This window comes from Chenopodium album, chromosome 10 (genome assembly GCF_948465745.1).
Source record: "Chenopodium album chromosome 10, dcCheAlbu1.1, whole genome shotgun sequence".
Classification (NCBI taxonomy): domain Eukaryota; kingdom Viridiplantae; phylum Streptophyta; class Magnoliopsida; order Caryophyllales; family Amaranthaceae; genus Chenopodium; species Chenopodium album.
The window spans coordinates 5,926,553-5,940,675 of NC_137843.1; the positions used below are offsets into that span (position 1 = coordinate 5,926,553).

The 14,123-nt window shown below is 33.5% G+C and overlaps 1 protein-coding gene and 1 pseudogene across 2 annotated transcripts; both read left to right on the forward strand.

Annotated features, from left to right (window-relative positions):
* The first annotated feature begins 1,399 nt into the window (after window positions 1-1,399).
* LOC145563294 (vanillin aminotransferase-like) lies at window positions 1,400-5,445 on the forward strand (annotated as a pseudogene). The gene is made up of 18 exons (XR_014094522.1): window positions 1,400-1,536; window positions 1,783-1,895; window positions 1,976-2,142; window positions 2,183-2,331; window positions 2,532-2,588; window positions 2,677-2,750; window positions 2,840-2,878; window positions 2,976-3,064; window positions 3,158-3,234; window positions 3,327-3,401; window positions 3,593-3,640; window positions 3,795-3,878; window positions 3,973-4,060; window positions 4,148-4,226; window positions 4,327-4,417; window positions 4,537-4,615; window positions 4,813-4,928; window positions 5,023-5,445. The product of XR_014094522.1 is annotated as a vanillin aminotransferase-like (transcript).
* Window positions 5,446-6,674: 1,229 nt separating this feature from the next.
* Window positions 6,675-13,251, forward strand: LOC145563296 (uncharacterized). Its single transcript, XM_081623739.1, has 9 exons — window positions 6,675-6,952; window positions 7,926-8,061; window positions 8,142-8,230; window positions 8,320-8,458; window positions 11,388-11,462; window positions 11,661-11,782; window positions 11,874-11,949; window positions 12,193-12,252; window positions 12,723-13,251. Exons 2-9 carry the CDS (start codon window positions 7,948-7,950, stop codon window positions 12,852-12,854), a joined length of 807 nt encoding a protein of 268 aa, XP_081479865.1. The 5' UTR covers window positions 6,675-6,952; window positions 7,926-7,947; the 3' UTR covers window positions 12,855-13,251.
* The last annotated feature ends 872 nt before the right edge of the window (window positions 13,252-14,123 follow it).

Consider the following 14,123-nt stretch of genomic DNA (forward strand, 5'->3'; position numbering starts at 1 on the left):
GCAAAGCTAACAGCATAAAAGGTGACTGCTGCAACTGCTACTATGGCTGCTACTGGCACCACCATCTGCATTCCTATTCCTTCCATCTTTTTCTCTCTCTTTGGACCCTCTCAAGTCTCACCCTCTTTGTGTGGCTCTTATTAATTAGTTTTAGGTGCAAGATATAATAATGTGATAACTTTTTCGCTTTTATTAGTGTCTCATTTGTCATTTCTCACTTGCCAATGCACGGTGGCTTGTACAGTAGGAGTAACAGGGCAGACCGCGGACTGGCGGAGCAAGCCATAATTTTAGGCATTAATAGATTTAATCATCTTTTAGTAAATTTTTATTAATATTTTGTTAGATCTTAGTAATATTATTTAAATCTTGTTAAATTCACCGTAAAAAAAAGAATATTCAGCAAAAATAATTTCACTTAAGTAAAAATAATTTCAGTTCAACAAAAAAATAAGGTAAAGTAAACGGGCCATACAAATAAAGCACAAAAATTGTTCAAAATGAGTTTTTGAATGGTACAAATGAATACTGCAAAAAGTTTAGTTCTCCATGCTCTAAAAGGATGATTTTTATCTGATTAATTTGCTTCTACTCAAAAAATTGATAAATGTTGTAATTTCACGTGGTTTTTTTTTTTTTAATCAATGAATCATCTACAGTTTTACATGTCAAAAAACAAGAAAAGTATAATGAATGATGATTGACAATTTTGTACGATGAACTTTGTCAGCTTGATATTGTCGTGCACGTAATATTGAACATTATATTAACAAATTTGTTTACGTTAATACTTACCAATGAGAGTTGGTTAATCCCTTTGATATGATTACACCAATCAACAATTTTCTTCAAGCTTTAACTCGAGATGTTATTATCCTATTGCAATTGCTGCTCACATTTGTTGTTGCTATTAATCGGCGCCATTTCTTTTTATGGTAACACTTAAATTATCACTTAATACCCATTACTTCCAATTATAGTGTTAAGCTCAAATTTTGGTATTGCAAACGCTGTTTAAGTACTTAATACCCGCCGATTTGATTACATGATGGGAATTAGGTACGTCTTCTCTCAAAACTATGACAGTCAAGACAAGCTAAGGGCAATGGTGCATTGATGTAGACGGGATTGATTAAAGTCATTGTATTCACATTGCACACTGTATCGTCTGCCTTTATGTGGCTCTCTTTAGTAGTTCATGCATGATGCATACTAAAGTCCTTAGTACGAGTAGACAATCATGAATTCGGATTTTCTTAGAAAACTAAGCTATCATTTACTTAAACACTTCAACAAATTCAACATTTAATTTACTGCTTAACTCTGTCATTAATTGCTTTATAAATTTGTACTAATTAGAATCAAATGTATCATGTTCATTCATACTTCAACATAATATCTCACTGTCTTTTGAGGATAATTCTTGAAATTTCCCTTATTCAAAACACTATATATATATATATATATCATCTCTCTTTTGAAGATTAAACCGTGAATATGAAACATTTCATTCAATCAATCTCTAAGGCAATCAAGGTCTTCGAGTCCTTCCTGCCAAATTTAGAGTCTTATTAGGCCATTAGCAATGCTTGCTTAATGTTTAGTTTACTTGCATGATCATTGTTAACATTATTCTATTTGATCGCATGTAACATATATATATATGTTAGCTCCATTTGATAAAATTGATTTTTACAATTGACTGGATTATTTAGGCTAGTTGCTCATTTTGTGAACCTTATGTACTCCTGACAAATGTTTGCTGCATTTTCGATTCTGCAGTCGAGTTCAAATCAGAAACATGCTGCCATTTCTGCCCCCGGGGCCTCAAAACTGACCAGATATGCTAGTGCAAATAATGCATCAGTAGACTCAACTACAGAAAGCAAGAAATGGTATAAATGTAATTCATTTCTAATCATAATTCAGATGATCACATCTCTGACATAAGTTCTGTCACTATTTGTGGTTTTAGTTTCAAAGGGCATGGTATGTTGGCACCTTTCACATCTGGGTGGCAAACAACCGAATTAGGTCCATTGGTGATAGATAAGTCTGAGGTACATCCTTGTTCATCATACTTCTATCAACTGTAACATAGTTTCAAAAGATTGAAAGTTCTATTTTGTTGGTTGTGTTGCAATTTGCACGCTATGACCATGTCTGATGCCTGGACTGAAACTTGCAGGAGGAAATGAAGCTCGACTTGTTGCTGCTGCGACTGCACAGTTGTATAAATTGCCGTTCTATCATTCTTTCTGGAATAAAACTACCAAAGTGTCTTTAGTAAGCGCTGCATATAGAGTTCTTCACATTCAGAACATGCTTTCAGTTACCTTTTGAGTTCTTATTAGTCAGCAGATTATGATTAATAGTTTGATCTTAAGTTCTTTCATAGACTGTAAATTCCGAGGCCTTTTGCCTTGGAGTTTCAATATTAGGTTATTCAATGTTCATGTCAAGGTCTAATAAGTTAGGAAAGCAAGCCTGGTATTTGTTCTATGCTCTTGACATCATGCATCCAATTCGAGAAATTGTTTATAGTAATCATTTGGTAAAATAGTGGATCAGAAGCTAATGATACTCAGGTAAGTAGTAAGTTCTCTGTGAAGTTTATTTTGTGTTAACAAACGCGTTATTTTGTTTATGAGGGTTGGGGAATTTGTTTGTGTGCAGGTGAAGCTGGTTTGGTACTACAACAATGCCCTTGGAAGACCTAAGAAGAAAAAAATTATTGCTCGAATGAATTCGTAATTTTTCCATCTTATCTTGTGTAATGTCTCATTTTCATGATAAAGGAATAGATGAACTTTACCCTTTCATTCCTTACATTTGACAGATACCATGGTACTACTATTGTAGCTGCTAGCTTATCAGGGTAAGTTAAGGTTGCATAGTGGATAACTCGACTTCTTCGTGCTCATTATCAAAACTAATTCTCTCATTTTTTTTTATTTTTTTATTTTTTTGAATAGGCTTCCTCCAATGCATCAGCAATTTGATTTGCCAGCTCCTTTTTCTTTGCACACTGATTGTCCTCATTATTGGCGTTATCATCTTCCAGGTTGCTATTGATATTTCAGTTCTGTGATCAATCTTCGCTTTGATTGTTCTGTTTCTTCTTGAACTTATACATGTTACACTACTTCTGTAATAGGTGAAACGGAGGAGGAGTTTGCAACCAGATTGGCAGATAATCTAGAAAATCTTATCCTCAAAGAAGGACCAGAGACGGTATTGAAATGCTATGGATTAGAATTTGATCTTTGGGTTTAAGTCTTCTATCAAAAATTTGTCCATTGATGTAAAGTCTTTTTCTGTTTCAGATTGCTGCATTTATCGCCGAGCCTGTCATAGGAGCAGGCGGTGTAATACCACCCCCAGCAACATACTTTGACAAGGTTTGTCAGAACTGCTAATTACCTGTTTCAATATGCCAGTGTCACGTCCTGAGTTTATGTTACAGGATCTGTTAACTGATTATTTGCAAAGTTTCTACTGCAATGTTTACTCCCTTAAAAATCAAGAGTTTGATGCACCATTACTTACTGTATACTGAACTAGTAAAACCGCTTGTATGTCATGTATACAGGTTCAAGCAGTACTGAAGAAATATGACATCCTCTTTATTGTGGATGAGGTATGTTGTACTTGTATATGTTCCCTTTTAATTACATATTTGGACAAGTTTGAAGGGATGAAGAAGTAACTATTGTGCTGTTGCTTCTTTACTTTGATATCTTATTCGTATAAAGGTTTATTATCCTCGCTTACTTATATGTTGTCTTGTGCAGGTTATCTGTGCATTTGGAAGACTTGGAGAAATGTTTGGTTCTGATAAATACAACCTTAAACCAGACATGGTATCCATGGCCAAGGTATGGACATGCTGCTTGATCTTCAAAATCTCGGTCTCATAATATATAGTGCTAGCTGTAAGTCCTTAGTTATTTATCTCCACTGCTTTTACAGGCTCTATCTTCAGCTTACATTCCTATTGGAGCCATTCTTATAAGCCCTGAAATCTCAGAAGTTATCTATTCTGAAAGCAACAAACTTGGTGTGGATCTATTACAGTAAGATAGTACTTTAGTGCTTTGTTGTAACTTGTAAGTGATTAAGGGATTTAATTATGTATTTACTTCAGGTTCCTTTTTCCATGGATTTACGTATTCTGGGCACCCGGTCTCATGTGCTGTTGCACTAGAATCATTGAAGTTGTACAAGTATGATATCATTAATGTTTTAGGAGTTCATGAGCTGCTTACTGTGTGATTATGGATTGTTAAATATTGGTAGAAAGCTGATGTTTTCTCATTTTTCTAGGGAAAGAAATATTGTTGAGCGAGTAAGAAACCTTGCACCAAAATTTCAGGATGGAATGAGAATTTTTGCTGACAGTCCTATCATTGGGGAGGTATGTTAGTGTTCTAGTGGTTTTTTCCGCGTCTTTTTCAGTTTAGTGTACGTGATAGTGTGTGCTCTTGCTCGCTGCTAGCTTGCGCTTAATAATGTTTAAGTAATTTTGTGCTACAGATAAGAGGAACTGGCTTAATTCTTGCAGTTGAATTCACTGACAATAAGTCACCAAACGATCCATTTCCTTCTGAATGGGGCAAGTTTCCTGCTATCTGTTTTCTGTTATAGTGTTATCTATCAGTTGACTTCAGTAAAATTGTTATCAGGCTTACTCTAATGTAATCTGTTCTTGGAGACTTGGAGCGCGACTGATTCATGTTACGTTATCATGCTTACTCTATTCTGTTTAGCCATCTCACAGTCCTGGACCTCCTTGTCATCATTGATGTGCAGAAGTAGGTGCATATTTCGCGACACAATGTCAGAAATACGGTATGATAGTTCGTGAGGCCGTTGATAATGTTATGCTGTGCCCTCCACTAATTATCTCTGAGGAAGAAATTGATGAGGTAAAAATTTCAGTTAACTAAACGAGTTGTTAAACTTCTGTACCATAATGATTTTTAGCAAGTGTTAACATTTTCTGATACAATTTTGCATCAGTTAATTAGCACATTTGGAAAAGCACTTAAGGATACTGAGGAGAGAGTGAAGGAACTCAAAGCTCAGAAGCAGTATAATTGATTAAAATGAACTACTTTCAAGTTTAAACTCTGAAGAATTGAAGGTGGCCTAGAAATGGCCTTGTAATCATTATTGTAACAACAATATATAAAAGCATCATTTCCCCTTTTATTATCCTTTTTTTACTCGTCTCGTCTAGAGTTAATAGTTGCATAAAATCCATTATTTGAAATAATTTCAATTTTTTTTTTATAATTTTTTTTATGTATAGCGTAGTACATTAGTAACTTTACTGAAGGACTGAAGATTAGGGTCTCTTTGTAAAATCCTATTATATCTTTAATGTTGAGAGATAAGAACATCGAGAAAATAAATTCGAAATAGAGGACTAATTAGTTTGGTATTAAGACTATTAACCCAAAGCTAAATGTTACTCCATAAATATGTAAAATGCACATGCATACATGTGGAGAATGTGTATGGTGATTACTAAAATAAAATCATTTGCTTTGCTTAAACTCAACATTGAGAATATAAATGCCTGCATATTATATGCTTTTCTTAAGTTGCATGGAGACATGTTGTTCCTTCAACCTTTGTCAAAAATTGGATGATATCTTGGAAAATTATTCTACTCCTTTTACAATAATTTTTTGAGGTTATACAGTCAATTAATAAATCTTAATCTTATATAATTAGTACTTGTATAATTTCTATAAACTATATATGTTGGCTTATTCATTGGCACGTATTATTTAACCACATAATCCACGCTATAAGGTAATCCCTAATTAAATCTTGATTGGTAGTGAATGAGTAAATGAAGCAATAAAAGTGACAATGAGAGCTTCACAATAAATTATTTCAACTTATTCATTCTTTTCTAACCCCATCTATCCACCTTTCAATCTTTCATTAGCCAACAGCCCTACATTACATTCTACTCGCATACATTTTACATGTGATTGATGTCAAGAACAATAAACTTAAGAAACCTATAATTCAATTAAGAGAGACACAAAGAGTATGAGCCTATTAAATTTCCAACTTGTACGCCATTGGATGGATTTTCAACATGTACTTTCAAATTTAATGTAATCTTTACTTCTTGATTTATCTAATTTTATTATATTACAAATAAAAAGTTAGGTTTTGAAAAAATATGTTAAAACAAATCAAACACAATCTTTGGTGACTATGTAGTATGTTACAATAAGAATTTATGGTCAATATTTCAAATTCTAGACACATAATCAAGAGTGTCAAGAAATTTCAAGATCGTATTTATCAAAGTAACACGTTGGCATTTAACACGTTGGCATATGTGTTGGTCAAAGATAATAGAGACTACATAATAATTTAAAAAAAGATGAAGTATATACAATTACTAAATTTTTTAGAAACCCAACTTCTATTCATTCAATCTCAACTTAAATTTCATTTTCAAATGACAAACTAACTTAACACGAATGACTTTCTCCATTTCCTATTAACCGCAACAAATGTACTCACTATTCACATGCGATACTCAAGATCTCGAGTCAATATCTTGACAACAAACCTAGACGATATATATAGTATACAGTTGGTCTACCTTTTGTCCTCTTTCTTAAGAAAGATATGAATATGAATAATAAGGTCAAGCGTACACAATTTCATTTAATCATATAATCATCATCAAATAAATTCATATTCATAAATAATAATTCATTTTTCAATATTTTCATCTTCCAATTTTTTCTAGATTCTTTAATTTTTCACATAATCTTTCTCTCATTTTTCATACTTGTATAAATACATAGATTCTTCTTCTTATTTTTTCATCAACCCCTTAATTCTTCTCTCTCCTCTCGAAAATTTTACATTCTAGAATCTTCAAGGAAGTTCGTTAATTCTCTCTCTAATTCTGGTAATCATCTTTAACCTTTGCTTTGATTTTCTGCAAATTTTCTGTTGTTATTTTTCTGTACGTAAATAAAGGTGATGATTTTGTTTACTGTTTATTTATTGGTTGCTTTTTTCTGGAAAACGACATTCATGTGTTCTTGGATTTTTTATTTTTTATTTTTGGAATGATGTTTGTTGTTATTGTTAATTTGTTAGCATGAATACTGTTGATTATGGCAATGTACTTTATGAACAACATTCTTGAATAATTTATTTGATGCTGAATTTTGCATATAAATTGTTAGCATTTTAATTATATTGTTCGTTTTGATTAGTATTGCTTGCATTTTTTCGCCGAATTATGTGATGTATAATAATTTGTGTTGTTTGATTTGTTAAACCTGAAATTTTGTTCAAGATTCTTTCTATTGAAGAATTATTGATGATTTTCGCAAGAGCTGTATCAAATGAAAGATAATTTACTAATTATATGTCAGGAATAATTACATGTCATACCAAATGATTCTATGATTTTGGCAAAATGTTGTTGTTAGCGGAATCATGTAGATTTTACAGTTTCTTTTAGGGGGTTTTTACTCTATGTCAAGAGTTATGTGTCCATCGAGTTCAATGATTATTGAACGACCTGTATCTTTCTTTCAGCGAATTATTGCTGTTACAGGAATCATATGTAAGATATGAGGAATTAAATTTTGTAAATGGTCATTTTGTGACTAGATATTACAGTGTCTTTGCGGGGTTTTTAATTCTATGTCAAGAATTATGTGTTAAACGAGATTTTGTATTGAATAATGAATACATAGTATGATAGTGTTGTAACCCAATCCCAGTCTTTCAGCAAATTGTTGTTAGTGGAATCATATGTAGAATATGTGGAATTTGATTTTGGAAATGGTAGTTTTTTTGTACTTTTTTTAATCTATGTACAAGGTCACTAACACTAATACATGATCCTTGTTGATCCCATGACAAAGTTCTTGGAAGTTCCATATTGCTATGACGATAACAGACTACCAGAACTGGGTCACTCAGCTTTCGAAAGAGTATCAGTTTGAATACCCATGGGTTCCATTTACTTCTGTATTATGTGGTATCTTCGCCTGCAAACTGGTATGTCTTCATTTCCCCTTTTAAAGAGTTCAGTGTCTCCTTTTTCTGTTCAATTTGTTGAACTGACCATCTTCTAATAGGTGTATGATTTGTCTCACTTAATCAATGGTATCTGCTTCAAACACTACTCTACCCTTCCAAAGATTAAACAAATTGAATGGGACAATAGGTGACTTTCCAAATGCTTCATTGTTGATTAATATTAAGCAGTTCTCTCCATAGCTTCCATTTTTTTACTTGAATTTTGAATATTTGCAGGGCTATATCAACTCTGCACGCAATCTTTGTTACAACTGTGTCGATTTATTTGGCATTTTGGTCTGATCTTTACTCTGATGACCTACAACGGGGGTCCATCCTATTTCGAAGTTCAACGCTGTCAACATTTGTTTTAGGGGTATTGTTCCCAATCTTTGTAGTTTCTACACCTATCAAACTCTTTGGTGGTCTTGCTTTTCTTTTCCATTTTCTTGGAAACTCTGGAGGGAATTATATGCTTTATCTCTTCACAGCTTGATTACTTTTCCCATGTCCTTTCATTGATAGTTCTGTTGGGGCCTGGTGACGGCTAGGTATTCAGCCATTCACTGATATGCCTTTTGATAAAAATCTAGGTTTCTAGAAATTACTTGGTCTGCATTGAGTAAAGTGTTGATTGCTGCCTACACACTGTGTCTGCTATATGGATGCTGCAAAAATCAACTTTTTAAATTGATTTAGTTTTGATAGTGGTCTTTCTAGAATTCGTGTCATGTCATTGAGGAGAGTTTAGCTTGAAGAGTTGGAGAGAAGCGGTATATGATCTGCAGGTAGCTTTATGTCTAGTAGGGGAGAATTCCTAATAAGTGTTGTTTGGATTCTAGAAATGAGAGCTGGAGATTGATCTATCTACAAAGAGGTACAAACTACAAAACTCTATTTTATTTTATTTTTTTTGTTTTGGGGGGGGGGGGGGGGGGGAGGAGGGGTGATGGGTGGTGATGAATAGAACGAATACCAAATTTCCAGTCCACTGTTAATACATTTCTGAAACAATTGTAATCTTGTAAATTTTTCAAACCAGACCCTGAGACTGAGCAGATAGGTAAGGCAATACTGTAGCCTTCACCAAACCTCTTGATTATCCTTCTTTTTCATTTCACCTTTGCAGCAGAATCCTCTTTACTTTAATTTGGCCAAGGTGAGCGAAACATATCTGAGTTAAAATGAGCCTTGAAGGACCTTTAGAATTTATGATGTCTTGGTTCTTGCTATGGCTTATGTCGAGCCTCTTTGTTTGGTTATCTTTACTTTTGGTTTCTTGCTATGGCTTAAGCAATGTTACATGAGAGCTTATAACTCATGCAATGCTATTCAAACAACTGGGTGATTGATTTAGTAGTGGATGAAGAATGTCAGACCCACATGTGCATAATTAGATCATTAGCTGCAAACTTATTCTGGTTAGGGGGTTCAGGATTCTATTTTCCTTGCATGACTTTCCTGAGCAGTTGGAATTTGACCATCTATGCACCTTAGGTTCTGTGTATGATGCTTTGGAAAGCACATCAGTCTTTTATATAGTCGAGCTGTTTTTTTATTCTTGCAGTTGAATGCCTCTTCAGTCACTTTCCAAAGTAATACTTTTGTGAGAACTAATCCGTCTTCTCATGTGTTGGTCATTATCTCGATAGTAACAATATCACAATGTAGGGCCGGTTTTGGAATTGAAGCTCTTTCATAATTTGAGGTTAGCTTGTTATAGAGAATGATTCTCATGAACCCTTCAGGGTTTTAAAAATATAGAATTTTAATGTAAATGGTTTTTGACTGTAGTGGTCTACCTAATTTGGGCTGGTAGTAACTCAAACCAATTGCAAATGGGGCATGTGCTTATACTTATTCACAGGTGCTTACCTGTTTGACACTAAAGACATCCATTTGATGTGGATTGGCAAGTTATGGATCTATAAAATAAGCAATAAATTGTTCCTGAAGAGAATTTGGGATTTTGTTTTCTCATGTTAGCTAGAGAATGGGAAATTGAGCCTCAATCAAATGAGGATAGTTTCTCACTGTTTATTCTTGAATTAATGCTTTGTAGATCTGCTTTGCATACATGTTTACTGTTCATTGAAGGAAAAGTGCCAGAGTGGTGATAAATTACCATAAGGCAAAACAGGTGCATTCACATTGCAAAATTCTGAAAAGTGAAAACTCTAAATTATGTGGTTGAAGGCTTAAAGTCAAATTTATGATATTCAGAGTTGTCAATAAGGCTCATAGCTGTGGGTTATTTTTTTTTTTTTTTTTTTTACAAATGCTACATTGAGGTTATAGGAGCTTCAGGACATGGAATTTCCCATAGCATTTTTTGGTACTGTCATTATTTGCTATGTACATGAATCAAATATGTTTATTTGAGCAGTATAATTTGTGTAGGAATTATCTTAATTTTCTGGTCATTCTCCTCTATTAAATTAGATCCTGAAGTCTGCACTAGTCTCAACTCTCAAGAAGATTGTATAAGGTCTACTAAGCATGAGCGTACATGTATTATTTTGGTAAATCTTATAAGTCAAGATTACATAGCCTCCTTTCAGCTATTAAGGGCTGTTGTTCTGTTAGTGAGCTTAGACTCGTTTGTCAGCAGTGCTACTTTCCACAGTGCTCCTGAGGGTTATCATACCTGAAGTGTGATGAAGCTAGCAGATAGCAGCTTCCAGAAGTTAAGGGTGTGTATATGAGATCCAATAGCATACCTTAAGCTCATCAATTAAGTCCATTAAATTGAGTTAAAGGGATGGCTGCTGGAAAGAATTAGTAGTATTTAGTAGGCCCTTCTAGTATTTGATGAATTAGTGTGGAGGTGATAATTGAACTGTGGACTCTATTGATTGAGACTACAGCCCTTAAGGATTTCAGAACCAAATTCTGTACTTATTTACTAATTACTAGTACCGTTTAGAAGCATTGTTAAGAAAAATGAGAGTTAAGTTGACTTCAGCATTCTTTGTGATGTTGACACATTAATATTATGCAATTATGAGGCAAGAACTATTCATATGATGTAGATTTTGAAAGTTTTCTGTGGATAGTATTAGGACACTGTGTAATTGTCTTTGACCTATCACCTGCAGTTCAGAAATTATTTACTACTTTGTATGTGCTTGTCATTTCTGACTTGTGAAGGCGTGGAAATGGGGATAACCATGTGTGAATATATGCTCATGGGAGGATTTGTTTCCTCAGTTTTATCAATGTAATGCGTCAACTTGATTATATTCTGTTCTTGTCATACTGTGGTAGAATTTCAATTTTATGCTGTGTCTTGTCTACATTGACAGGTTTCAGTTGGATACTTCCTTTCTGATATTGCCATGATATTTTGGTTTTATCCTGCTTTAGGTGGAATGGAATATGTAAGTAATACCTTAACTTTATGTTTCACCTTATATTGATGTATCAATGGAATTTAAGCTAGCTTATTAGTTTAAGCTGCTAAGCTTAAAGAAAGCAACAAATACTTGAGCATGGAGGACCAATTGTTGGTATCATGTTTTTTTCTAAAATTTAAAGAGAAAAAGACATATTTTTACCCATAAAGTTCATCTTTATAGGTGCTTCATCATCTTCTGTCAACGGGAGCACTAGCATATGCTATGTTGAATAGTACAGGGCAATTCTATACATATATGGTTCTTCTTTCTGAGATAACAACACCAGGGATCAACATGAGATGGTAACTCTTTTATCATTTTGTAATCGTGTTAATCAGGAAAAATTTGTTTTGCCATTCCCTTGTATATGATGTGAAGCTTTTGTTGCTGAAGGTATCTCGATGCAGCTGGGATGAAAAAATCCAAAGTTTATGTTGTTAATGGAGTGGGTATATTCTTGACTTGGCTGGTGAGTACTGAGTACAATGAGAAGGCCTTTATTGAAATTTAACTATTTTCAGTTGTTCTTGTTCACCATTTTCACTACACTGTCTACATATATAGTTTTGTATTGCCTAGAAAGTAGAAACTGAAAAACTGGGATCATATTATGGGTTAGATATGTAAACTAAGTTGGTGTCATTTATACAACCACATTTGTGTGTAGCTTGTCAAAATTGCTTCCTGAAATTTTTGCTTTGCTCTGTTGCAGGTTGCTAGGGTTCTTTTGTTTATGTACGTGTACTTTCACATCTATTCGCATTATGATCAGGTAAAGTAGTGATGCTCTGTAAATTCATACTCTTGTGTTTTTCTGATACCATGCTTATCCTGTCATAATAATTATCCATGTACCAAACATAGGAAGATTTTCAAAAATTAATTTGAATTGTTAGATACAAATAAAACACAGCTGGTTCATGTTAGATGAGATTGTGGCAGTAAGGTTGGATTTTACTTAATATTCTCTTCTGACAAGGCAAATTTATCTTAGAGATTTTTAGAGCTAATTGATTTTGTTGGGTAGTGTCCTTAAATGAGGAATGGCAGTTTTGATTGCGTACAATTATACGCATGCAACCATGAATAAAGCCTAAAGTTGTTTGGGAGTTACACGTATCATACAGGTTATAGATAGTGTATATCAGACCAATTGACTTTAGTTTACAATACTCTTAACTTTTGTCATTTTGTTACCTCATTCTGTCCTTTTATGTCTTCTTTACTTTACTTGTTTTTCAGATCAAGCAGCTGCCACGGTTTGCATATTTACTTACTCTAGGTGCCCCGTGTGTGCTTGGAGGCTTGAATCTGATGTGGTTTGCAAAGATTACGAAAGGAATGATTAAGACATTGACTGCTAAGAAGGATTAATATAGGTCAAAATTGCATTTGTTACTCTGCAACTCTGTGCATACTCTTTGTAAATGGTATAGAAGGTAAATCAAAATGAAGCTGACTGATATCATACTGAAGCAAAATCTCTACCAGGCTGGGTATGTGATAGAAGACATTCATAAACTGGTGCACAAATGAAACAGGATAGGTGAATATGCAGTGGTATTTTGTATGCATTACACGATAAGAAAAAAAAAATTGTGTATTCAAAGAGAATTTCTTCTGATACATCTTTAACACTTGTATACCAACATTGGATGTATATATGTATAGACATCCTCATATGTAGAAGCTTGGTTCATCTTGTGAAACGAAGTCCTTGTTGTTCTGAAAGCATAAACCGGTACTTCCTACAGGTAGCCTAATCCAAATAACTGATGGTCTTAAAATGGTCTGATATCCAAATGATTAGACATGGTTTATTTTGAGTTTATGACATATTTTGCTAACTTTCTTGATGGTATGCAATTATATGGCTATAAAATTGGTTTGAAGTCATTTGAACCAATATTATTCCAAATGACAACCAAAATTTGGAACTTTGCATACGGAGTAATCTTTACCTTGCCACAAATAATTTTTTGCCAAAGATATCATTAAGAGAAACATGGACTAAATTTGTGTCATCATTTTGATGCATATTATTTCAAAAAACAAGGGGTAATTTACTAATTTACGTTGTTAATGCTTCAAATATTTTACCATAAAATTGCTCTAAGCCTCTAATCGGATGAATTATTCAGTTCTATTTCTTGAGCCAAGATCATCTCTTTCGGCTATATCATTCTTCTATCTTACAAATTCCTTTACTTTCTTTTGCCTTTTATTACATTGACTCAGTTAAGCTTGAATTGCACCGGCTTTTCTCTACGAACAAAAGCTTTGAAGAATTTGTGTTAGTTTTGTACGAAGTATATGAATTTTGAAGTTTATCAAAATTATAACTCTAAGAATATAATCGTATCCTAAAAATCTATTTAAATTCCGTCTTAACACTAATTTACTTTTATATTGCAAATGCTCCTCCCAAGTTGGTCCTAACAAAAATAAACCCACAACCTTATGATCATAAAACACATCATACTAACACAAATAAATTCCATCGGATGAACTAGTTGGTTTTTATATTCCGTAAATGAGAAAGGTCAACTTTTTAGTATTACCAGGGTAGGTACAACATCATACTATTTTATCCTAAATTAAATAAATTAAAAAAATCATCTAACTATTTGAACTACCATTCCA

What these genes read in the sequence shown, in the direction of transcription:
- LOC145563296 (XM_081623739.1), top strand. Translation starts at nt 7,948, where the DNA reads ATGACGATAACAGACTACCAGAACTGGGTCACTCAGCTTTCGAAAGAG. An exon ending in TGTCAACATTTGTTTTAGGG is followed by an intron (nt 8,459 to 11,387) that starts GTATTGTTCCCA and finishes CTACATTGACAG; the next exon opens with GTTTCAGTTGGATACTTCCT. An exon ending in CTTTAGGTGGAATGGAATAT is followed by an intron (nt 11,463 to 11,660) that starts GTAAGTAATACC and finishes TCATCTTTATAG; the next exon opens with GTGCTTCATCATCTTCTGTC.